At 40.7% G+C, this 26380-nt stretch overlaps 1 protein-coding gene across 1 annotated transcript in view; it reads left to right on the forward strand.

The window, feature by feature from the left end:
- Positions 1 to 26380, forward strand: part of LOC109421171 (angiotensin-converting enzyme) — a 484598-nt gene that overhangs the window by 1580 nt on the left and 456638 nt on the right. The window contains exons 2-3 of the mRNA XM_062849491.1: positions 7967 to 8619; positions 20253 to 20786. Of these exons, the coding sequence (XP_062705475.1) occupies positions 8278 to 8619; positions 20253 to 20786 (876 nt within the window). The 5' untranslated portion in view covers positions 7967 to 8277. The remainder of the gene's footprint in view (positions 1 to 7966; positions 8620 to 20252; positions 20787 to 26380) is intronic.

The following is a 26380-nucleotide window of genomic DNA, read 5'->3' on the forward strand; positions in this document are numbered from 1 at the left end:
TATCAGTCGGAGCACACACGCACGCCTTGCTATCTTGTTCCTGTGCCAATCGTCTGGATGAATGTTCCCAGTTGCAGACAAATATAAGGCAAAAAAGTATTTCATTCGATCTTTGATGCCGCTTCCTCGATGGTCTTCATGCTAGAGAGTTCGTTCTCCACCACAGCGCCAAGGTCCTCCGTGTCGTCTGATATTTTGCTCAGCTTTCTGATCAATTTTCGTTTTACTGCTTACTGCTTTTTGGCTTAGTCTTCAGGTCCGTGGTCTTCTCCGGATCGCTAACTGATTCGCGGGTCTTTTGTAGTGACCAAAATAAGGTTGCGGATCCATCTCAGCTGATCTCCTCCACCGCAGCGCGATCTTTTGTGAACGTGATCTGTTGTTCACAAAATTTTTCTTGTTGATTTACATCGTTAAAGGGTGAAAATTAACTATGGCGAATAATTGGTACTATAGCCATAATTGGTATACTTACCCAATATATTTTTAAATTGTAGCACTTTTCTATTTTTGATGATGAAAAAACCACTGAATTTGGAAGGTGTCATTTTATACTATTTAATTATATATGATTTATAAGAGTGGTATCAACGAATATTCAGTATTATTAAATTTAATGAGAGTTTCAATGTTTTTCTGATGACTTGCGGAGCATAACTTCAGCATCTACGTATTCTTAACTAAAAATTTCTTCAACATTTGAACATATAAGTTTACTTTTCCTGATTTTTTTTGGTTAGCAAGTTGAAAATGGATGGACTACCAAATCAAAGCGCATCAACCAAGAGCAGAAAAAAAAATAAAAGTGGTATTTGCTTTGGGTGACCTAAAACAAGCGCTCAGAGGCCAATGAACCTCAAGGTTTAAAGCCTCTATAATAAACCAAAAATGAAATATGCTACAAGTTAGTCTAAGAGCTATGTATTCAATATACTGAATACTAACATCTCTGATTCTCTGTAGCATTCCATAGAAAGATATGTTAGATTGAAGTTAGTGCATGATTGACTACGGATTGATTGATTGATTTGTCTTTATTTCAGAGACTTTCGATTGACTACGGAAGATTTCATTGTTTTCATTTTACAAACTGCTGTAGTAAGTAACTTACGAAATTTTAAATAAAGTCTTCACTCGATTCTTCCAAATAGACGAATTAGTAAAAAGTAAAATAAAAATCTACCTTCTCCAAGAAGGAGTTTTTGAGTTCTAGCAGAAGTGATACAAAAAACATCGAAGGGGAATGTATTGTGGAATGTGTTGAATATTTTCAGAAGGGATATTCACAATACAGCCTCTGAAGTTCTAGAGCAAATCCCTGAATAAACGATACAACTAATTTTAACGGAAGTTTGGACTAAATTTTCAATGAAATTGCTATATGCATTTTATTCAATAGCCTAAGATGAATTCTATTACATTTTTGGTAGAGATTTTGAAAATTTTTCCAACAATATTTTCTCATACAAACTGTTATAGTATTCTTCGGAATATTTCCGGTTTCGCAATCTGGGGTCAAATTGATCACTTCAAAACAACTTTTGCGGATAACATTAGTAGGAATCCAAATATTGCCAACACAATTTCTGTAAAATCAGTACCCAGTGGAACTCCATAAAACCATGTGACAGAATTTTGTTCAACAAATTTAAACTTTAAGTTAAATTACTCCAAAAATAAAAAAAAAATCAAAATGCAACTTTGGGGTAAAATTGATCAGCACACAATTAAGCATCGGTTAAGGTCCCATAAGACGTGACAAAATTTGGCCAAACAAACTCATTAAATGACCAGCACAACGAGAACCTTGGATAAATGTCGGACTTCATTGACAAACTTATGGGGTTTCGGTCACCGTTGAGTTTTATATTTCTTGTTTGTTGATTTTTTTAGAAAAAAATCAACAAACAAGAAATATATTCATCGACAAATATTTGTCATACATGACAAACAATCTAGAGGCACCTTTAGAAAGGAAAATTGCCTTCTCTGCTAAATTTTGCTCTTCTAAACCCGAATAACGCGTTTTAAATCTAAAAAAAAGTAAATTTGACAATTAAAATGCAAATTTGAATTTTGAAAATTTTGACCGGACAAAATATGGCAGGTTTCCTTAGGGATTTCAAAAAATGGTCAAAATGTTCATTTTTAGGTAGTTTTTCGCCAATAACTCAGAAACGATTAAATTGCTTTAAGAGATATCGCAATTCTGAACACATTTTTGGCCCGATTTTAGTAGAATAGTGTATTTTTTTCGTAGAAATTTTTTTATGATTTTTCTGACCCCATACAATTTTTGAGAAATTTAGGCCCCGTGGCCACTTAGCCTTGAGATACGGGCTTTAAATTTTGGCATGATGGTTTTTTAGCTTAAACGATCGTATTGCAATATTGAACTTCCAACATTTCTAACTTTTGCATAAATAGGGACGGCCTAGTCTACACTCACCTCTACACATCTATGAACTAAATGAGGTAAAAAGTTTAAGATCATAACAATGCTAAGTATGAAATTACAATCAGTAATTATAAATTTCATTCCGCTGATCAAATTGCCCTCGGTTTACGGTTACACTAACAACAGATTTATTTTTTTATTTTTTACGATTTTAAGAGAATTTACAGAGTAGTTTCCATGTTGTGGAAGAAAACTCTGTTATGTTTATTATGGAGCTTGTTCTACACCCAGAATAATGAAAAATACCTGGTTGTATGCTTAACAAATCGATATAAATGTAGCGACTCCGAATTAGGGGTCGCAGTACCGACCACTTTTGATGAGTACCAGTATTTCGGTACTGGGGCTTACAGTACCGGTAGTACCGGTGAAATACCGGTACTGGAAAATTTTCACTAAAATGAAGAGTAATCTATTTTGCACAGAAAATCTACAAATGCCTGGTAACATTTGTGAATTCCGGTTTTAAGGAATGTCATAAAATTTAATCAAAAAATACAAAATTATTAAAAAATATAGATAATTTAAAAAAAATATAGAAAGAAATGAGTTGTATGAAACTGTTTTTATAGCTATCGTTTAGCTTCTGCTCAGTTTCACAGGCAATATCTTGGTTTGTCTAAAATGAAGCGAAATCAACCTTACATGTACCAAAATCAGATAGATAACTGCTGCTAGGTGAATACAGAAGAAGATTAAAAAAAAAAAATCCTTGATGACAGTGATCAACGGATTCTAAAAACTGAAGAAATAACAAGAAACCCTAATTTTACAAGTTTTATTCTAAGCTAGTTGACCTATTCACAAAAAACCAACGTTCATTTAACCAATCATATCCTGGATTTTCAGTAAGGCTGCATTTATGAAACATTTGATTGTCAAAGTAAATGTTTTCGTTTATTTCTATTGCATATTCGCTATACTAATGACAGGATTCCAGCACTTCGGGAGAGATTTTACAGTACCGAAAGTACCGGTACCAAGGTTTAGTCAGTACCGGTATTTCGGTACCAAAAATTGGTCGGTAATACCGGTATTTTCGGTACCGGTATTACCGGTACTACATCCCTACTCCGAATACCATAATCGAAAACTCAGAATGATGGTGCCATTTTTTTTCAATATTTTCCTAGCGAACCCTCATGAACTTTTTTCAAGAACTACTTAAATAAGGATTTCTAAGAATCAATGATATCATCAGAAACTTGTCCAAAAATTTATCTAACATTCTTTTTTTCTTTTGTTAATATCTCGAGCGATTTCTATTTCTTTAGAAAACCAAGAACTCGTCAATACCGAAAGAGACAATATTTTCTTATTAATGTTTCCGAAATCAATATGCATAATTCTACAAAACAAAATTTCACTTTTCTTAAAATGTCAACTAGCTAAAACTATTCGAAAAAGCGTATCGAACATTGTCAAAGTTCCACTGTTAGTTCATTTAATAGCAGTATCTTCGTGGTCCAAGTTTGGGCATGATTGTGCTATTCTACATGAAATTAAAATTAGTATAATGCATAATTATTAGAAGTTTTCAAACAGTTTTAAATACATATTTCTGGATTCAATGAAAAAAAATGAAATGAAATTTGATTCAGTCTGCGGGAAACGTTGGACAGGAAACAGTTAACAAGGAATGTTAGCAAGTCGATTTTTTTATAATAGTCAAAAATAAGCCTAAACGTCAACCTCGTTTCAAATTCGAGAGTGTAAATTTAGTTCACTCAAATCGCCTCCATTTGACTACATCATGAATAAGTTCTGAACGGTAGTAACAAAAACAGCCGAAATTAATTAATAAAGTTACGAAATTCATGTAAAAAATAGATTAGTTTGAAAACAAACAAACAACGAATTCAATCGTTTTTTTTTAAATAATCTTTCTATTTATAATCTAAATATTTTTATATTCTTCAACCTAATCTAGGTGTTTTGTGTATTATAACACACTATCATCCAAATTTGGTAAAACAAATTAAGGTATTATCAATACTAATTAGTAACATATTACATTTAATTTGTTGTAGCAGTTAAGATTTTTTGCAGGCTTTATTTATCACCTGCGTGTCAGAAATACATTGTTTTAACTTATCGTAACCCTAAGCTAACTTAAACTAATTATACAAAGAACTTATTGTAGCAATAGAAGACTGCAACGATTTTTGACGAAAGTTTGCAATGATTTTAGTTGACATCTGTTCCAATGTTTCAATATTGAGGTAACTACAGAATCATTTTCAAAATTTTATTTTGAATCCTCTGAAGTTGCTTCTTTCTGGTATTGCAACAGCTTGACCAAATTGGGACAGTGTACAACATGGCCGGTCTGAAAATTTCTTTGAGTTTTGATTTTCTATTAATAAGTGGGTATAAACACCTATTTATTGCACTTAGTTTGAATACTTTCTATGTGGTTTTTAAAAGTTAAGTTTTTATCTAGTAAGAGCCCAAGATAGTTAACTTCGTCCGATCAATTAATTGGAGTTCCCCTCATAGTGACAATATGTCTACTTGAGGGTTTCAAATAAAGAGCTCTTGGCTTATGCGGAAATATGATAAGTTGACTTTTGGAAGTATTTGGAGAAATCTTCCATTTTTGCAAATAAGCAGAAAAAATATCTATTTTTTTTGTAATCTACTATAAATAACACGCAAACTTCGCCCCTTGGCTGAGATACCTATGACATCTGCAAAAAACGATTTTTGACATCCCTGTGGCAAATCAGGTAAGTCGGAGGTAAAAATAATGTATAAGATTGGTCCCAGTATAATTCAATCGCTATTTAATTGTTTTCTTAGTGTGAAGAATTAGCATTAAGTTAAAATTCACAAATACAAAGAAATAAAAAAAAAAATTGTTTTCTTAGGCTTATTATATGAGTCATGGAAGTAAAAACTTTTATTTTATTATCTGATAATCATGCATTTTACTAAAATCGCTCTAACTTAACATACAATAGTCCAAATTTAACCAAATTTGAACCATAAAATAAATACAGGTCGGACTCGATTATCCGGGGGTTCAATCAACCGGGGGCCCGATTATCCGGGGCTCGATTATCCGGCAAAAATGGCTCGATTATCCGGGGAAAACTTTGTTTTTGTTTTGTTTACAAAATTTTTAGATTACAGTATGTCAAAAAATGTGATAAACATCAAATACAACACCTGTAAATAAGATTTAGCCTATTTGAAAATTGGTTTTATTTTTTCACATTTTTCTGCTAAAATTTCATTTTTAAAAAACCTTCTTGTAATAATACCAGACGTTAAGTTAAGGCACTACAACCTCATGAATATTAGCTTTTATGTTTAAGGTACAGTTTTTGATTGAAGAACATCAAAAATAAAAGAAAAGAAGCATGGCTCGATTATCCGGGTGATTCGATTATCCGGGGTGAAATAATTTTGAGGTCACCCGGATAATCGAGTCCGACCTGTATACTGTTGGTATAACAGTTAACAGTGAAAATTTGAAAATTTTCTATGTCTTTTACGAAAAGTTACAACTAGTTGAAGATTTTCGGGAAAGGTGAAGATTTTGCCTGTCCTGATCATTTTGTCTTATCTTTGTATAATCCCAATATCAATAGAAACAATATACACTTTTATAGTAACGAAGACATACTCAAAAAACCCATGAGTATAGTTGGTAATGCTTTCATAATTAATTATTTTTCAAAGTTTTTCTCACTTTTCTACAGGAATTGCATGAAGAATTGCGTCAGCTGTGCTTCTGTGAAGATTGAGAGATCTCAGAAGAACCATTTTAAATGAGTGTTCCTAAACAGCTCAAAATTTGCAAACAAAAAAATACAAGGTGGTCCAAGTTGAGTATCAGTGTTGATATTCCTTTTGTCGTGTTGTGTAAGTTCATTGGCCTTAAGAAATTTTATCTTGAAACAATAAGGAGTGTATCGGAAACTAGTTGAAAATGTTTATTATACAATACTGGGTTGGTCTTTCTACGTTGTTTGTCTTTATCAGGAATGTTCTGGCCCAGAACTTCTGGGAAAGAATATATTAACACAAAAAAAAATGGAAAATTTTCCAACATTTTGGCACATTTTTTTAAATTTTTAAAAGATGCGCAGAATTTTAAAAACTTGTGATTTATCTGGTGATCACTCGACTGTGAGGTTTAATCTTATCATTTTCGGCTACTAGTGTCGAAGCGTCGGGCAAACAGATTAAATATCGTTTGGTTTAATAAAGACTGCGTTGCCGAAAATCATAAGACTTGTGTTCAAAGTGAAACTCTTTCCTGGTCATTTCTCCAAGATCATTGTGTTCAATGACAGTTAAACTTATCAATTCTCCTAGTTTTCGCTCACTGCTGGTTGGCAGAAGTTTCATAATCTAACATTTTTTTGAAGCAAAAGTAAAATTTTGGCGCAAAATTCATCCGTGAAATGTTATCTGTGGCACAACCACGGCAAGGGTAGGAAAATATTGAAAAGAGTGGATATAATCCTAGATCTCTTATTTAGGAAACAATCTGCTCTAATGCCGAGTTAACAAAATATAAATACCAAAACTGACAACTTTTGACAAAGTATTTTCCAGATATCATAAATTTGTAGCATATCTTGTCAGTTTTTATTGATTTCTAACTAGATGTTGTGCAAAAATGCCAAAACGGCTGAGCACTACTGTTGTAGACCTTCTGTTGTGATACTTGTGCTGTTTGTTATTCCATCTACGAGACGTAAGGGTATTTGCCCATAAGGATTCTAAATGAGCAATGCCTTAGGATGATAAACATAGCAAATACCTGTAGAGACTGTATGCTAGTTTTTGGTTTCAAAATTAATGACATGTTTGTTTCAGACATTTCTCCTTGAGTCTCACCAGATTTTCTACAAGAGTTATTTCGGAATCTCCCTCTATCTTTTCAAATTCCATTAAAACAAATCTAATAAGCACCAAAAAATTGTCCTTCAACTACTAAAATATTAGAAGGCCAGATCGGTTTGATAGATCTTTTGCCGTAATGCACCACGCAAAGGTGATTTGCCCTCAATTACACTAACTTTACTTGACTCCCTTAGGCATAAAGCATTTTATTTTCTAAGTATGTAGGATAAACAAATGCGAAAATTGTCATTGACATAGAAAGCTTTTAGTTAATAAAACAGCATCCATTTATAACGTAACGCTAAAATCATAACTTTTCATCTCCCTCTGCTCTCTTGCTTTTATGGATGTTAAACCTAACTATATTTTGAATTGCTCGTACTCTCTCCTTCCCTAGAACGTTACATTATTTGTGAACGGCCCTTAACTGTGTAGAGGCCTATAGATTACAACAAGCTGAGAAGCAGGCTCTGTCCCAGTTGAATTGTAACGCCAGAGAGAAGAAGAAATTCTTGATGAGCAGCACAAGAGTTTTGCTCGTCTATAATGTCCGCTGAATGTTTTCATCTTTTGGAAGCCGACATACCTATCAAAACATTATTTTAATAGTGTTAAACATTCATGTACCAATTTGTTTGTGTTCAACAGAAAGTGAAAACGGAACAAAAAATTGCGACAACCCATTCTGACCAATACAGTACTGTCAACAGTAAAAAAAAACGAATCCATTCATCCATCCCGACTTGCAGAGGAGAAAACGCCAAATTGTTACAAAATATGAAATGACCCACATCGAATTTGCATAATTTTGGGCAATATACTACAGTCAGTGAGACGGCCTGCATCTGGTAGCCGAAAAGTGAAAAGTACTGGTGCGTAGTGTGATAAGGTGTTTTGTGTTACGTCGGCCCCTAACTAAAAGCAAGTGTCATAAACGCTCCATCGGAGGAGTTTACGAAATGGCTGCGTCGTCGGCAGCTGCGGTGCGGACCCTTCTAAGGGTGGCTTTGTGTGTGATAGCGATTTTGTGTGGGGTAGGTGGGGAAGCAGAGCCTCAACTGAATCTGCCTCAGTATGCTGGGCCGGTGAGTCCTACCGGTAGGCCACAGGTCTTACCGAATAGTTATAGCAGTGGGCCGGGGCAGCAGCAGCAGCAGGATGATTCTAGGAAGGAAGGCAATAACTATGACCAGAGCAGGAGTGAGCGGTTTGGACCTCCGTATGAAGGCGGCGATGATGATGATGAGGAAAATTATCCACAGGGGAGGAGCAATGATGATCGGCAAGATCGGCAGAATAGGGTGAGTTCTGGAACTTTTATTTACATACAGGGGGTGGCCAAAATGTTTGGGATAGGCAACTTTTTTTTCTCTCACAAAAAAGTTCAAAACCCTGTAACTTTTCATTGAGTGCATCGAAAATTCTCAAATTTTGACTGTTTGTTTACCTACTATATGTGCATCATTGGTACAATTTTGAGCTCGATTGGTTATTCTATCGCGAAGCTAGAATCGTTCTCGTAATACACTATTTTTTTTAATACGACTGTTGTTGTTTTCCGGATAACCAACCGAAATGGTATGTTAGACATACGTAATGCCTGAAGTTCATAGGCACAATATGTGTTGAAAAATGGACAAATTGACTGGAAAAATTGCGAAAAAATCCACGTAGTTCTGGTGGGGTTTGAACCCACGCCTCTCCAAGTTCGCTAGACAGGGCGCGTTAACCAACTCCGCCACAGAACAAGGTAACAATTCTGTGAAGTAGAAAGCCAACCTGAACCCAAAGCCCACCTCACCCCACGTTCTTTCCTCGCAATTCACCATCTCCTTCGGTCCTTAGATGTCCACTTTCAACACTCTCTGAGCGTGCCTACGAACAACAGTGAGAGCAAGTTATTTTTAGTCTCGAGACTTTTGCCTATCCACAGCACATGCTCATCCACAACTTGCGAATGAGACCGTCAGTGTGTGTCGGGCGTTCGACTCGGTCGCATGTCCCTCGCACGACCGCTATTGCGATTCTAACTTCGCGAAAGATTAACCAATCAAGCTCAAATTTGTACCAATTATTCACATATAATAGGTGAACAAACAGTCAAAATTTGAGAATTTTTGATGCACTCTATGGAAAGTTATAGCATGTTGAACATTTTTGTGAGAAAAAAAAAAGTTGCCTATCCCAAACATTTTTGCCATCCCCTGTAGTTCAATTAAATTCCCTCTAATTGACTTGACTTGATTGTTTTGATAGAAAGTAACAACATAACCGGTAATAAATTGAAAAAGTAATGGGATGCATATCTAAAATAGACCAATTTTCTGAAAAATCTTTAAATATATGAAATCGCTATAACTTTGTCTCTTGTTAATAATTTCAAGTTAAGTCAAACGTTTTTTAGAGCTCATTATGTAAGTCATAAATGGTCAAAATTTCATTGCATTTGGTTCATTGAATCCAGAGATATAACACATAGATCGAAAAAATAGTGTAAAATTCTGTGACATATGATGCGCATAATTGGAGCGTGGGATATCACATAAGTTTACATGACATATCATGTAAAAGTCATAAAATATCATGTAAACTTCCATTATATGTCATGTAATTCAGCATGACTCTGAGAGTTTACATGACATATAACACAAATTTACATGATATATCATGTAAACCATCATAACAATAAGTTTACATGACTCAAATGAAGTTTACATGACGTGTAAATAGGGCCCATATAGTCGAGGCGGTAAACGCACGGGTATTCAGCATGACCATGCTGAGGGTGACGGGTTCGATTCCCGGTCGGTCCAGGATCTTTTCGTGAAGGAAATTTCCTTGACTTCCTTGGGCATAGAGTATCTTCGTGCCTGCCACACGATATACGCATACAAAATGGTCATTGGCAGAGGAAGCTCTCAGTTAATAACTGTGGAAGTGCTCATAGAACACTAAGCTGAGAAGCAGGCTTTGTCCCAATGAGGACGTTACGCTAAGAAGAGAGAGAGAGATGACGTGTAAATATCATTATTTTTATCTGTGCAGCTCAAAGTTGACTATCGGATAATTATATCTTTATAACTTCGTACAGAATAGCCCGATCTTTCCCAAAATTGGTCCATCAATACACAACTAATTGATCAACTTAGAGTAAAAATTTTAGATTTTTCGATGCACTTTTCAAAAAATACAGCTTTTTGACCACTTTTTGAAAAGTGGAAATTTTGCCTGTCCCGATCATTTTATCTATCCCCTGTACATTTACGTTGATGGAAAATTACTTATGTTAAATTTATAATAACATTGTAAGAAACTGTTCAACATTTGGGTAGTGTTCAACAATTGGTGAATTACCCTATTTGATTTCTTTTTCGAAAAATTACAGCTAGTTATACATTTTTTGAAAAGTGATAATTTTACCTGTCCCAGTTATTTTGACTATATGTTGGTGAATCCGCTACGGAAGCTTTAAATCGCAGCCTCGGTGAAATTTTGGATGAGGCTTTTGCAAAGTTTCACTAACATGAAAAAAATTGGGAAAAAAATCTAAAGAGCCGAAGAAGTTTACAATACAACACTGTTACAATATCTCAAAAATTTAAAAACATACATATTCAACTTTTTTATATGTTACGCCAAATTTCCTGAATTTTTTGATAAAATTATAAAATTAGGGCACCCTTCTTCTTCTTCTTTTTCTTCTTTATGGCTCTTCGTTCGCACTGGAACTTGGCCTGCCTAGCTTCAACTTAGTGTTCTTTCGAGCCCTTCCACAGTTATTAATTGAAGGGCTTTCTTTGCCTGCCATTGCATGAGTTTGTATAATGTGAGGCAAGAACAATGATACACTATGGAAGTCGAGAAAATTTGTCTGACCGGAACGGGAATCGAACCCGCCGTCTACGGATTGGCAATCCATAGCCTTAACCACTTTTTTAATTGGAGACCTTAGGGTACCCCTTTGGTCTCGAGACTATTCAAACGTGAAAAAACTGAAATAATTTGGCCCCTTCAAGGTATTTTTCTTTAAAACTCCGGTCTTCGACACAGTTGTTTGGTATAAAGACACCGTCTACCTACAAGAATACAAAAGAGTTTAGTCCAAGGATGGAAGAAAATCACTTCTAACGATAAATGATACACCATACGAACAATCAAAGATAGCCGTTGCGGTAGCATGATGCGACACCCTCGCGCTGTGCTCGTATCACAGAGCAATCAAACATCTGATGCACGCGGGATCTATCGTTATCGGATCATGTTACAAGTCGCGATAAACTTTATTCATTACGATTATGGCCACTTTTGCACCCGGAACCAAAATTCATGATCTGGAATATTACATTCATATGCAGATCGTGAAGCTTCAGCAACAAGAATGCACAAAAAGTGATCGAAAATCGAAGTTTATCATTTCGACTTCATGATAACGATCGCATCGCGGCCGCACATGCCGAGCGATTCATTATTCGCGGAGCATGGGTTGTTATGAATGCTTGACGACAAAATTCTATCGTTGTTGCTATGATCGCGCGATGCCTTCCAACCGCGACACATTTGAGATCCTATCATGATCACTAGATTTCCATCCTTGGTTTAGTCATTAAGGACAGCCTTGTTAGAATCCCAAAATGGCCGCCACAATGACCGACTTCGACACCTACTCACGATTTCGAGCGCACAAATCTCTTCGTAAACAAAACTAGTGCACCTGTTTTTCTTATTTGGAGCTTATTACAAGTGAGCAAGAACAGAATAATAAAATTCACTGTTGGTTGAAGCTTGCTTCTTGAGATTTGTGCGTCAGAAGTTCCAATGCACTGTTGAAGCGGGATTTCAAGACGTTTGTCCTTAAACGCTTGCCGAATTACCTGTTGGCAAAAATCGAAAACTCGTGGTTTATGCATACATTTGACCAAATTTCCCCGTACAAACTTCAAGCTTGTTGAGCGCCACCTTAGACTTAATAAATTTTGCTCAAATTTTGAGCATAGCTTCTGGGAGTCCAAAACGACGGATTCCGGAGGTAAGACTTGGCATTTTAAAATTTGTGTTTTTCATATAAGTGTGAACCACCCTGGGAAGCATTTTTGTAGAACTAGTTTTGTTTTCGTAATATTTTTTCAACTTCTAAAATTTTTCGATATATGTATTTGTATTTTGCTATGGACCTTTAGATTTTCTTGAACGGTATAGATTTTTGAAAATTTGTATTTGTATTATCCTCAGAACCTTTTATGTAAAGCCTGTATCCGCAATAATCGGGAAACAGAAATATAGCTGTAACTCTGCAATAGATCAAATAAAATTGCTCAAATTTGGCCTGCCTATAGCTTAAGATGTGTTCATTTCACCTGCAAAATTTCATGTGAATAGGTGCAGTACTTTTTGTTGTAGCAATGAAACAGCAGAACGCGTGAAATTGAATTTTGTACAGCCCCTGGTTTAGCTTGTCAGCGCTGTAACTTTTGAATTTGATAAAGGAAATGGCTGAAATTTTGAACATGAACCTCTCAATCTGCTTTACCTGCATGGGCAAAATTTCAAAAAAATTGATGCACTATCAACAATTTTATGTTCGAAACATATGAAGGGGCTGATCGTGATTTTAGCCCCTCAGACAACAACTAGTCAGCACCCCTTATTGTTTCGATTATATTGTTGAAAGTACTATACCAATAATCATCAAATTTTGCAGGCGTAATACACACATAATCAACTACCTTCTGTGAAAATTTCATGGAAATTGGCAGATACATTCAAAAGTTATAAATGGGCAAACATCGCACATGAAAAACATGAAACATGTTCACTAACACTAACCTCTATCAACAGCAGTAACTTTCAATCCAATTGATAAAAGTTGATGAAATTTTGCAAGAAAGTGTCTCTATAAGTATCATAACTACTTACAAAATTTCATAATTATCCTTACAGAACTTTGAATTGTAACAAAAAAGAACCACCTATTATGCGAATGAAAATTGGTCATGGTTGTACAAAATTTTAAAAACCACGTCAGTTTGATTCTCTTCCACAGTTAAAAGTAATGCATCGATTTTTATGAAATTTTGCACACATAATAAACATACATTAAAGAGTTCTCAGTTAATTTTTGGCAGATTTTTATCGATTCAGTACAGAGTTACTGCCGTACTTCTGTGTCCCGATTATTGCGGATACAGGCTTTACTGATAAAAGAAATAGTTTTTCAGCATTTTCCATTAAAATGTGGAATACCAAGTACTCCATGGGGCCGTACACAAATTACGTCACGCTTTTAGGGTGGAGGGGGGGTTTCGCAGAGCGTGACGACCCTTACAAAAAATATTCAGGTCCCATACAAAAAGTGTGACATAGGGGGGGGGGGGGGGGGGGAGGGGGTTTTGAAAAAGGTCGATTTTTGCGTGACATAATTTATGTAGGGATTTTCAAAAGCATTGCAGAGAGTTTCAGAGGATTTTCGACGGGTTTTGGAGGCCTTTTTTCAAAAGTTCCCGAGGATCTCACGTGTGTTACATAGGGTCCGAGTGGGTCTTTAGGAGGTTTTGGAGGCATTTCAAGAAGTTTCAGAGCATTATAGGCTGGTTTCAGAGGAAGTTTCATCTCCACAATGTGTTTTTGGGAGTTTCGGAGGGTCTCAGGGGCGTCACATGAGGTCCGAGGGGATTTAGGGAAATTCCGGTGGCATTTCAGGAAGTTTCAGGAAGTTTTGGCGGGATTCACAAGCGTTATGGTGAGTTTTCGTGGTGAGGGCCTTAGGGGGTTCCAGAGGCATCTCAAACGGTCTCGGTGCGTTACATGGAGTCCGAGGGGGTTGTAGGGGGTTTTCGGAGTCATTTTAGGATGTTTCAGAGCATTTCCAGCAGGTTCCAGTGGCGTTTCCGTTTGTTTCGGAGTGTCTTAGCCGTGCTACATGGGGCTCATGTGGGTTTTAGGGGAATTTCGGAGGTATTTCAGAAAGTTTCAGAGGATTTGCAGAGACATTATCACAATATTTTTTGAAATGTCCCTGAAATGCCCTTTGATTTAAGGGTTTTCTTGAAACCCCCTGATACGACCCTGATCTGAAATACCTCGAAACGCCCCTGAAACCTCCGTAATTCTATTGAAATGCCCTTGAAATCATAATCAATCTGAAATGCCTATGAAACTCCTTTTGACGCCTTTGAAACCCCCTTTTTTTATAGAATGAGAAAATCTGCAACAGATACCCAAGAGGTGGTTGTGGGGATCGACCCACTAAAAACTCATTCTCTCTCTTCCTTACCTTCGCGGCACGCTCGTTAGGGATGACTTCGAGAAGGGGAGGACCGTACATGAGTACACTCTAATAGTAAGCGTTCCACCAGCTACCGCCTTAAGTTGTTCACTCTCCCCTGGAGGCTCGGGTCCTGGCTAGTACTTAGACTACCCGTTGAACTCAAGCTCCTGGATGGGGAAGGGGGCCAACTCAACTAGCTGTTGTTCGGCTCGCCATTTACTCTGTAGTTCAAGTACGATTCGAGAAACCGTGGAAGTAACGGAGTCCCACTTGTCCGCCCCCATACACATCCTTTCAACAATGTTGTCAGGCGTGATATCTCTACCGCATACCTCCTACATACTCGACCTTTGCTCCACGAAACGTGGACATTCAAAGAGCACATGCTCCGCGGTCTCGTCGCAGTCTGCACACTCCGGACATGCGGGGGAGCCTGCGTGTCCGAATCTGTGCAGATACCACCTAAAGCACCCATGGCCTGACAGAAATTGAGTCAAGTGAAAATTAACCTCGCCATGGGGCCTGCTCGTCCACTTGGACACGCTCGGTATGAGCCTGTGTGTCCATCTACCCTTGCTGGAGGAATCCCATTCGCTCTGCCACTTCAGCATAGACGAGGTTCTGGCGATACGCCTCGCACCTCTTATGCCGCGTCGCTCGAAGCATTCTTCATCCTCTGCCACCACTAAAGCTATGGGCATCATGCCCGCTAGCACACATACCGCGTCCTTTGAGACCGTGCGGTATGCGCTCACCACCCTAAGGCACATCAGCCTGTGGGTACTCTCAAGTCGCTTCACGTTTCGGTTAACCGCCTTCGACCATGCAGCGGCGCCATACCGTAGTATGGAAACCGCTACTGCCGCGAGCAGCTTACGCTTACTCGAGACTATTGCCGAGCTGTTTGACATTATCTTTGACAATGCCATTATTGCCATGCTTGCCCTTTTGCAGGCATATTCTACGTGGCTTCCGAATTTCAGCTTATCGTCGATCATGACCCCCAATTGCTTCAGTGAGCGCTTAGAGTTGATCGTGCATCCACCTGTGGTGACCACTGCCTGCTGTTCAGACTTGCGGTTGTTTACCACCACCACCTCCGTTTTGTGGTGCGCGAGTGCCAAATGTCTCGACCTCATCCAATTCTCCACTATGCCAATTGCGTGAGTTGCTGTTAGTTCCACTTCCTCTATCGACTCGCCGTATACCACGAGGCAAATATAGTATATTAACATCTTTGCACGAGGGTAATGTCATCGGCGAAGCCGACCAGCTTTACGCCCGGTGGAAGTTTGAGCCTCAATACGCCATCATACGCCGCGTTCCATAGTACCGGGCCCAAGATGGACCCCTGCGGTACCCCTGCGGTGATATTGTAGCTCCTCTCGCCTTCCTCGGTGTCATAGATTAGCACTCTATTCTGGAAGTAGCTATCCAATATCCGGCATAGGCTAACCGGGACTCCTAGGTGGTGTATTGCGCACTCAATGGCGGTCCAGCTGACGCTGTTGAACGCATTCTTAACGTCCAGCGTGACGACCGCGCAATAGCGGATTCCTGTTCGCTTCTTTTGGATCGCTATCTCGGCCGTTTTGGTTACAGCCCTAATAGCGTCCACCGTCGATCGACCCTTCCGGAAGCCGAACTGGTTATCCGAGAGACCAGAGTCATCGGGTTTCTCGGTATAGACCATCAGCCTCGACAGAATGATCCGTTCCAACAGTTTTCCGGCGGTGTCCAGCAGGCAGATAGGTCTGTATGCCGACGGTTCGCCAGGTGGCTTCCCGGGTTTGGGCAGTAGAACCAATCTTTGCCTTTTCCACCTCTCCGGAAATTCGCCTCTGTCTAGGCACATCTGCATAGCCATTCTGAACATGTCAGGCTTAGCCTCGATGGCCGTCTTGATGGGTAATGTCGGGATACCGTCCGGACCCGGAGCCTTGTTCAACTTAAGCGACTTCGCTATTGCAATGAGTTCGTCGTTCGTCACCGGGGCTACCTCGCTATGGCCGGTTTGGCTATAGGGAACGGGGGCCGATGGTCTTGTATCGTGGCGCGGGAACAGCGTTTCCACGATCTTCTGCAGCATCTCTTGGGAGCGTTCTGGGGGTGCTGACGCGCCCTTCGTTTTGGCCATGACTACTCTGTAGGCATCACCCCATGGGGTCGTGTTGGCAGCCTGGCAGAGATTTACGAAGCACGCCCGCTTACGAGTCTTAATCTCTTTATTCAGTACCAGTTTAGCCGCCCTGTAGGCCTCGCTTCGTTCAATTCTATCCTCATCGGTACGATCCCTTTGCATCCTCCTTCTAGCTCTTAAACAGGATGCGCGGAGTTCTGCGATTTCTGGACACCACCAGTACACCGGTTTGCGTCCATTTCTGGGTAGGGATCGCCTTGGCATAGCGGCGTCACATGCACGGCTTAGGGCTCCGACAAGATCATCGCTGGATAGATCGTCGGTGTTACTCTCCATAAACAATCGCTCCACAAATGCCGGCTTATCGAATCGCGAGGTCAGCCATCCCCGATGACGGTCGATGACCTTCGGCTGTGGCCGTCTTCCTCCGTGTTCCACTTTGTATCGAATCGACAGATGGTCTTTATGTGTGTATCCATCGTCGACCCTCCAGTCCGAGCTAGGGTTTAGACCCGGGCTCCAGAAGGTTATGGACTCTGCACCATTCCTACTGAAGGTTTTTTTGTCGCCTACGTTCGCGACATCCACGTTTAGTCTAGCCATAGCTTCGAGTAAGGCCCAACCAGCGTTAGTCAAGCGGCTACCCCACTCAATCGCCCAGGCGTTGAAGTCTCCACCGATGACCACGGGACTCAATCCCACCATTGCGCTTGTTAACGATTCCAGCATAGACGAGAACTGGTCTATCGTCCACTTGGGAGGGGCATAACAACTGCAGTAGTATACCCCGTTGATCTTCGCTATTGCGAAGCCCTCGTGCGACGTGGAAACTATTTCCTGGACCGGAAAACGACCGGTTGTACAGATCGCCGCTAGCTTGGCCTTATCCGCTACCCAGTTTCCGTTATCGGGAGGGATGCGGTATGGGTCCGATAGTAGTGCGATGTCTGTACTTGACTCCGAGACTGACTGCCATAGCAGTCTGTTAGAACAGTCAAAGAGACTGTTGTGCGGCTTCACAGTGGTTCAGGTTTAGTTGTGTAACCTGCATTATCGTTTGGAACTTCGACCTCCTCGCGTGCCTGGACATTTAGGCTCGCTCGTCGTGTGGCCCTTGTTCGCCGTGCAAATCAGGCATTTTGGTGCAGAGTTGCACTCCCTGGCGATATGGCCTTCTACTCCACACTTCCAGCAGAGCTTACTCCGGTCTGGGCCTTTGCATGCCCAGGACTTATGCCCTTGCTCAAAGCACTTGAAGCACGCCACTGGCGGCTCGTATATGCTGAGCGGGCACACTGACCAAGCTACCTTGATCTTCCCGACTGAAATCGCCTTATTCGCATCCCCTACGGGGAGTTTGAACGCGGCAATCTGCGTGCCAGCCGGACCCTTACGCAGGCGGATCGATGCACTTGGTACATCTATCTCACACTGCTGTTTGAGTGCGGCTGCGAGCTCCTATGCGTCGGTAATCTCGTCCAGGTTTTTACACTGGAGAGTTGCCTCCGCCGTTAGGGCTCTTACCTGCACCTTTTCGCCAAGTACCTCTTGGGCTAGTGCTTTGTACGAAGTACCTTTATTGGCTGCTTCTTTCTCCAGCACTAGCATCATCTCTCCCGTCCTGGTGCGCCGGATGCTTTTTACATCCGCGCCCAACGGTGAGAGACGATTCTCGCCTCGCATAGCCTTCAGCACCTCGGCGTATGTGTCTGCCTCGGTTTTGAAGACCAACGCGTCACTTCTCGCTCGTTTGCGGGCTGGTTTCGTAGTTCTCACCTTCTTCTTTTTTCCTACCGTAATCCAAAGGTTCTCCTTCCCTTGGTCCGGTTGGCCTTCGTTCTTCCTCTTGTTAGCTTGCTGGGGCTTGGTTTCCCTGCCCCTTGCGCGCTTCGCAACCGGCTTAGCAGCCTGATTACCTACGCTAGTCTTCACCTTCTCTTTCTGCGGCCTTGCACCCGACTCTGCCGGACGCTTCTTGGGCCGCGTCTCCTCAGCAGGTTCAGAAGGCTCAGCAAGGAGGAAGTTGTCCGTTTGGGTGGACCGCTCTTCCTTGCTCGCATGAGCAGCACTTCGTTCTTCCACCAGGAGGTCGTACTCCTTCTTGGCCAGAGCCAGTGATTTGCGGAGCTTCAGCAGGCCCTGTTTCAGGTCCTTGCTGATGGTTGTCCGCCCGTTCGTGTAGCCGATCAGCTCATCCAGCTGTTCGGCAACTACCAACATCTTTGGTAGCCCGCTCCTGTTGCGGTTCAGCGCCCGCGTGAGGTCCGCACCGGTCATCTGTGCTTCCTCCGTCGGCGCTGTACCGCTTCGTGCACCACTTGCTCCACTTGAACTTCCTGCCGCTGGTTCGCTGGTGGGTGCACCAGCCCCTCGGAGTGGCGATCTAGCCAAGCCTCCACGCGCGAACGGGTTCAATGCCGCTCCCTCAGTTACTCCACACTCGACCACGTTGTTACAGTTGTTGAATTTCGAAGTCATGTCTGTTGGGCCCCCCTTAGAGCCGCTATCCCTCATTGTAAATGAAGTAGTCGCCAAGGATCCTGGTGGTTATCTATGCAAGCAGGGAGGCCACCCGAGGGTTGGCCCAGGCCCTTATGGGGACTGAGCTCAGAGCCGGATCAGCGCTAATCAGGAGTGTTCATCTGAACCTACTTCCACCCAGATAGTTGTCTAAGCTGGGCACAGATCAGGAACGTACTTTAAGGCCATTCCACGGTTTTATGGGGCGGAAGACAGCGTCGACATTAGCCTATCCGCCGTTTCAAGTCAGTGTCACCCGACCTTACTAAGAGGATAGAATGCCGTCGCCATCAGCTCACTTGTGCATAGTTACCTTAGCGTGTACCATCTCTTTTACCAATTACTAAGCATGACCAGTATACCATAATCAGGAACTTACTGGCATCGTTCCTGATGTGCCCGAGGCACTTCTAACTGGGCTATGACACTTTGGAAGCGGTGCCATATCGCTTGAACCCTGAAATTCACCATTGCCTGTAAAGCCCCTTGAAACGTCCCTGAACCCCCTTAATACTGTTGAAGTATTCTGAATATCCCGAAGGAAATGCACATAGAAAACATTCTTTTTTTTTTCAGAAGATAAATGGTCGTTGTACACTTATTCATCTCTAATTAAACTCAACTACACTCTTTTATCCGTTCATTAATTCATCAATAGGGTTAACAAAGGATGTTCAAAATAGTTTAAAATAGTGAATTTTTATCGAAAAATTTGATATCAGTGCAAATAGGGGCTTTACAGTGACCGGCCTGAAAAAGTGACCAAGCCACTAACTAGTGATCAGGTCTGTAGTCTTGTATTAGTACCTAGTGCGGAATAAGTTTGTATAGTGATGTATAGTAAATCGATAAAATGCAAACGACAGCACGCCTAGAAAACCATATTAAGCATTTGTTTTCGGAAACCATTAGTTGAAACTTAGGAAATAATTCCAATATTACAGTTTGTTTTATGAGTTTTTGCAAATTTACCTTATTTTTTAATAACAAATATTTTCTAATCCTTTCAGCCCTTCTCCTACGACGATCGGAACCAATACAACAACGACTACGATTACCGAAACCGGAACCGCAATCCGTACGATCGCGATCGCAACCGTTACGTGTCCGATGTGGACAACCCGGACCTCTATCAAAACCGCCAACCCTACAATCCCAACCAGGGCCAGGACCGTTTCCGCAATCCGGACGGTCGTTACAACCCAAACCAGCGGCCCTACGTCAGCGATGTGGACAACCCAGACCTTTACCAAGATCGCAACCCATACAACCAAAACCCGAACGACGATCGCTTCGATCCGAACCGACGGCCCCAGTTCGGACCCCCGAACGAGCGAGACTTCGAACGGGGACGACCACGGGATTCGTTTTTCCAGGGACCGTTTCGCAGTGCCGAAGAGGAACGGCGTTTCCGAGCGGAGACGGAAAAACTTCGCTCCTTCTTAACGGAAATCGATCGCAAGAGCTCGCTCGAATGTTCGCTGAACGTGGGTGCCCAGTGGAACTTCGAGACGAACGTCAACGAAGCGACTCAGGTGGAAGCGGTAAGGCGGTTCTTACATTACACATATGTATAATAAAACTAATTTGTGGTTTCTTATTCCGAATTTAAGTTCATGTGTGTGGCGGCCCGGTAGCATAGATCCGGGCAGATATAATCACGCGTTGTATGGCACAATTGTGGGAACTTTCGTGCGGTTGTTTGACATTGACATACACCAGGCGCGGTTGGATCTGAAAGAGTTCTAGGGTTTCTGTAGATTCTTAGAACACCGAACAGGCACGCAAAAATCTTAAATCTTCTTGTTTAGAGCTGCACCACCTTCGTTGGGTGGTGAGTGATGCAGCGGTGGTGGGTTGGAAAATTAGCGTTTAGGTCAGAAGAATGGTTTAGAGACAATGAGCACTTGTGGTGGTTCGTTGATCGGTGGAAGGTGATGAATAAGCCGTAAAAGCCATCGCGCCGTGGGAAAATTGGTGATCTCGTGGCTTGGTTTTTTGCTATATGGTATCTGAGCTAGCGTGACTGTATTCCCCTGGTGTGGCAGTGTAAATGACAATGGTTGAAATTGTGTTAACATTGAACTTTGTCGCCGACAAGAAGATGAAGACAGTGTTCAATTTCGGTTGACTTTGGCATTGGGGTATTGAGTTTGTTTTTCGATTGTTTGCGAGGTTGTTTGCCGACTAATTGAAATTAAGTAGTATCACGTGACATTTCGTATGGTATGATTACTCAAATTGTTGGCATTGAGAATGTTATGAACTTGTTTTTTTATAATAGATGCTGCTTATTGTTAAGGATGGCTTGCAGCAATTACATAATCTTAACACGTTATTATCAATCAACAATCAAGAATGTATGTACTTGTATATATACAAACCTACACTCCATGGTTCAATCAAAAGCTAAGAAATAATTACTTAAGGCTAAACTGGTTGAATTTCATTTTTTTTTTATTAAATAACGAAGCAATATTTTCAAAATCAATTTCCTTACACAGAGGAAAGATCAAGGATCAATGCTCAGAAACTAACATCGCTTCTCGACATTGCATCAAGCAGCGATCAGGAATTTGAGTGATTGTGGATGGCCTCAAGGGGCAGTCTTGTCACCGCTAACCTGCTGTGGCCTTTTTCAGGGCGCTGTTTGAACCCATTGTGTTTCGCTTATTAGTTGGTACCCTCTGTTAGAGTATCTTTTGCTATTTCCCTACCTGTGCTTATCCCCATCTTACTCCTAATTTCCTTTTATTTCCCTCGGGTAGATGATGAAATATGCTTTTATTACGGCGATGGGATAAATGTCCCAAATGGAGGAAAACGTGCCTCTGGAGCCAGCATTCCGATACAAGGTTTCCTCCCAAATTTTCTCTTGTGGTTCTCAAAAGGATTTCTCCCGGAACCTTCCAGGGAGTCGTCCAAATATTCCTCCCGGGAAGTTCACCATCCTGGATTTCCAGCCAAAACTTGCACTTGCTCCTGAGCATTTGAGATGGAACCAAGAGGAAGGAAGTTCCCAGTCAGCCCAAAAAAGGGGGTTCCTAGGGGCTTCATGGGCGTTTCATTGGCGTTGTTTCAGGGGATTCGAGGAACCTTGCAAGGGCGATTCGTCAGGTTTCATCGGTGTATTAATGAGATTACCGGGATTTCAGCCTGAAACCCCCTTGGTGCCCCTGAAACACCCCTGAGTCGTCCAGGTACCCTCCTGAAACTCCTTTGAATCCCTCTCAGACCCTGAGATCTCCTGGTTGCCCCTGAATTGCTCCTAAAATGCCCCTGAAATGCTCCTGAAACCCCCTGTAATTCCCTAGGACCTCGTGGGGCTCCCCTGGTAAGCATTGGCGTTTTAATAGTATTAAGGGGATTTCAGGGACGTTTCAAGGGGCTTTAAAGGCGATTCTGGGTGTGAAAAATGCGTGAAAAATGCCTCCGGCGGTTCCAGGGGCATTTCAAGGCATTTCAGAGGCATTTTAAAGGAATTCAGGAACATTGTATTTCACGGGCGTTTCAAGATGTATTCAGGTGCTTTTCAGGAGGTTTTTGGAGCATTTTAAAGGCGATCCAAGGGGTTTCAGAGGGCGTTGCAATGGGATCACGGGTTTCAAACATTTCGAAACTTGGTCAGAACCGACCCCCTCCTTCGATTCTAGGTAGTTTATGGACAGGCCCTTATTGTCGTACCGTAGGAGGTGGGTTTCGGGAACGCCTTTAAACCCAAGGGGTTTCATAGGCATTCTAGATTAACTACAGGGTTTCAAGGGATTTCAATGGTATTATGATCTTAGGGGCGATTCAAGGCATTTCAGGGTCGTTTCAAGGAGTTTAAGAGATGTTTGAGAAGAGATCTCTGGAAATACTTCTGAAATGCCTCCTAAATACCCCCAAAAACTCCCTGAAACCACATATAGCACGCCTGAGATTCTCCAAAACCTGCGAAAATCTTCTGAAGCTTTTTGAAATGGCTTCGAACTCCCTCAGGCCCCTGAGTGAAGATTTAGAATTTCAAATAGAATACACATAAATTTAAAATAAAATACACATAAATAAAAACCAAACCCTCACGGCTCGCTAACTGCAACGCCCCTGATACCCCCTGAAACCTTCTGAAACTCCCTTGAGACCTCCAGGTACCCTTCTGGATCCTCTGAAACGCCCATATGACCCCCAAAAACACCCCTGAGACCCGCTGGAGCGCCCCAGAGACCTCTTGGAACGCCTCTAAAATGCCTACAGTTACTTGCCTGAAAGCATCTTGGACCCCCCTTGGTAGCTCCTGAAATGCCCCTATAAGCTTCTGAAACGCTCCTGAGACCCACTGGAACTCTACTGAAATCTTCGGAGACCCTTGGAACACCCTGAAGGCCCCTAAAGCCCCCTGAGAAGACCCTGAACCCCCCTGAAACGTACTTGTGTGTAGAAGTATGCGCCGAAGCCGAATAATTTGCGTGAATTGCTCAAGTTACCGAAAGTTCAGATAAGAGGGTATTTTATAAGCTAAGCAGCTTGTTAGAGGTTGCTCTTTAGCCTTCTAAGCAGCTTCTTTTTAAGTAATTTCAGAACTTGAAAGTTTACATAAGGAAGTAGGATAGCCTTCTAAGCAGCTTCTGACGGAACTGCCTCAAAATGAATGTGAAAACAAAAACTTACTTTTCAGATTCATCACAACCTTGTTGTTACTTGTCAAACTTACTTTTACATACTTATTTTTTATGATTGTGGCACTCTCCTACGTAGATTTGAACCGGGACCTCCTGCGTGATAAGCTGCCGTCATACCGCTGCGCTGCTACAGATACATAATATGGATTAGTTAACTTCGCTACTGTCTAAGTGTGCAAACCTAGATGTCGACAGAGGATTGATTCAAGTCAGCTTTCATCCGCTTTGCAATTGTGGTGTCGGGCTAGAGTGTAGGGCTCTAACGGTGTGACTACCGGTTCGAATCTGGTGGGCGTCATATTTTTTTTCATCTGCACTTCATGTTCATTGATTTGGTGAATTTAATTTAGTTGTCGTTGGAAATTTGCTTATAATGACAAAAATAAATCCTTAGACATAAAGCTACTGAAATGAACTTTAAGGAATTAGAAAATTCCATCAAAGTTCAGAGTAGCATCTTAAGCAGCTTTCAAGTTCCACCAAGTTCAGATATAGTTCCAAGTGGAACTTTCTGACTGCTTAAGAGGCTAACAATGAGCCTTGCTGGTACTTATGTGCGAAGTTCCAGCAAGGCTTATTGTTAACCTCTTAAGCAGCTAGAAAGTTCCGTTCGGAACTTTATCCGAATTTTGTGGAACTTGAAAGTGCATTTTGTCATGGGAAGCGGAACTTTTGGTTACTTGAGTAGTCCTTTAAAAACGTCAACTGAAAAAAAAAACAGAACATATTTTGCCTTTTATGTGCGTAAAGAAATCATGGATTTCAATAAAAACTATCCTTACAAGTATTTTGATTTAAATTTTAGAGATATTCCTTGAAGACGTTCTGCAGGAAATTTATAAAAAAATCCTCAAAGTAGAAATTCAGAAAGTCACATGCCTGTTCTATGGATATTTTTCTAAAACGTATCATAGACAAGTGCTGTTTTGGTAACATTAGACCTGTTTATCCAAGGTTTCCAAGTTCCAGCGCCCTATTATACTGGTACGTCCCTTATGAAATTACTTCAATGTTGAACCTTATGCACATTATTTGAATGGTTTTTCCTGATCAGGATGATGTTATTTAGTTATTAAGCCAAATATCAATCCAAGAACCAGCAAGTATGTGGACCAATAATCCGATGATTCCGGTTCCGGAAACTTCCAAGAACATTATTTACATTCATGAATGTAAAATAGCGTCCACCTTTAGGAGTTGCATAGAGATTCCTTCTGAAATATCTCCAATAATTTTTCGTAGAATTCTGAAATCATTGCAGGAACCTTTTGCATGATTTTAGCAAGAGTTCCTCCAAAGATACCTCCAGGAATTCCTTTTTGAATTTCCTTCAGATTGTTTTTAGATTTTCCCAGAAATACCTCTAGAAATTTCTCTGGAAATTCTACAAGATATTTCTCCCGGCGTTTCTTCAGTTTTCACTCAGCCATTCCTTCAAACATTCAATGCCTGCATAAAGTGGAAGAGTTCCTCTAGCGAATCCATCAAAAGTTTTATTAAAGATTACTTGAGCTCTTTGTTCAGTAAGTATTCGAGAAATTCTTCTAGTAAGGCATTGCACCACAAACTTCTCTTGCAATTCATCGAGACTTCCAAGGAATTCTTCCAGAAAATATTCTGGGGAACACTTAAAAATACTTTCAGAGTTTCTTTCAGAAATTCTTTCAGAATTCACTTCGGGATTTATTTCTTGTTGTTTCTGCAGGAATATCTCAAGAAATTATTCTTGTTATAACTGCAGACCATTCTCCACATTTTCAGGCTTTTGTTTGGAAATTCCTTCAAAAAAAAAAAAAAAATTTCTTTAGAAGCATAAGCAGTCGAGTCAAGTACAAGACATTGAAGACGACCTTACAGTTGAGCTCGAAATACGTATCTGTCAAAGGATGCAAATTCTTAGTGGAATTCAAAGGAACCGTACTTAACCCGATTTTCTTTTTATTTAGCATAATTTAGTTATTTCATCAAGAACTCTTTCTGTTTTGTTTCAAATTAATGCTGGGTCTCCTTCAAAAGTTCCTCTAGCGATTATTTGAGAAAATGTATTAGGGCTGTTTATCACCTACACGTTCAGACATTTTGGAAGATTTTTAAAGAACTTTTCCAGAAGTCTATAATAGTTCTTCATGATTCAGAACATCCCCCAAGAATCCCTGCATGAACTTATTTATTTATTTATTCAAGATTTCCTCCAATGTGTTTGTCTGCAGTTTCTGCTTGGATTCCTTCATAAATTTTTCTAAGGTTTACTTCAGAAATTCCTCAAAAGTGTCTTTTAGAAACCTTTTTAAGAGACTCCTCCATGAATTTTTCATTTAATTGCTCCGAAAGTTGCTCATTAAATCTTCTAGGAATTTCTTTATAGCTATCTGAAGGGGTTCCTCCAGAAACTCTTCTATAGGTTACTTTAGATTTTTTCCCATACAATTCTTCTTCGAATTCCTCCAAAGCCATCTGAAGGAGTTCCTTCAGGTATT

Source organism: Aedes albopictus, chromosome 2, assembly GCF_035046485.1.
Source record: "Aedes albopictus strain Foshan chromosome 2, AalbF5, whole genome shotgun sequence".
In the NCBI taxonomy this organism is placed as follows: Eukaryota; Metazoa; Arthropoda; class Insecta; order Diptera; family Culicidae; genus Aedes; species Aedes albopictus.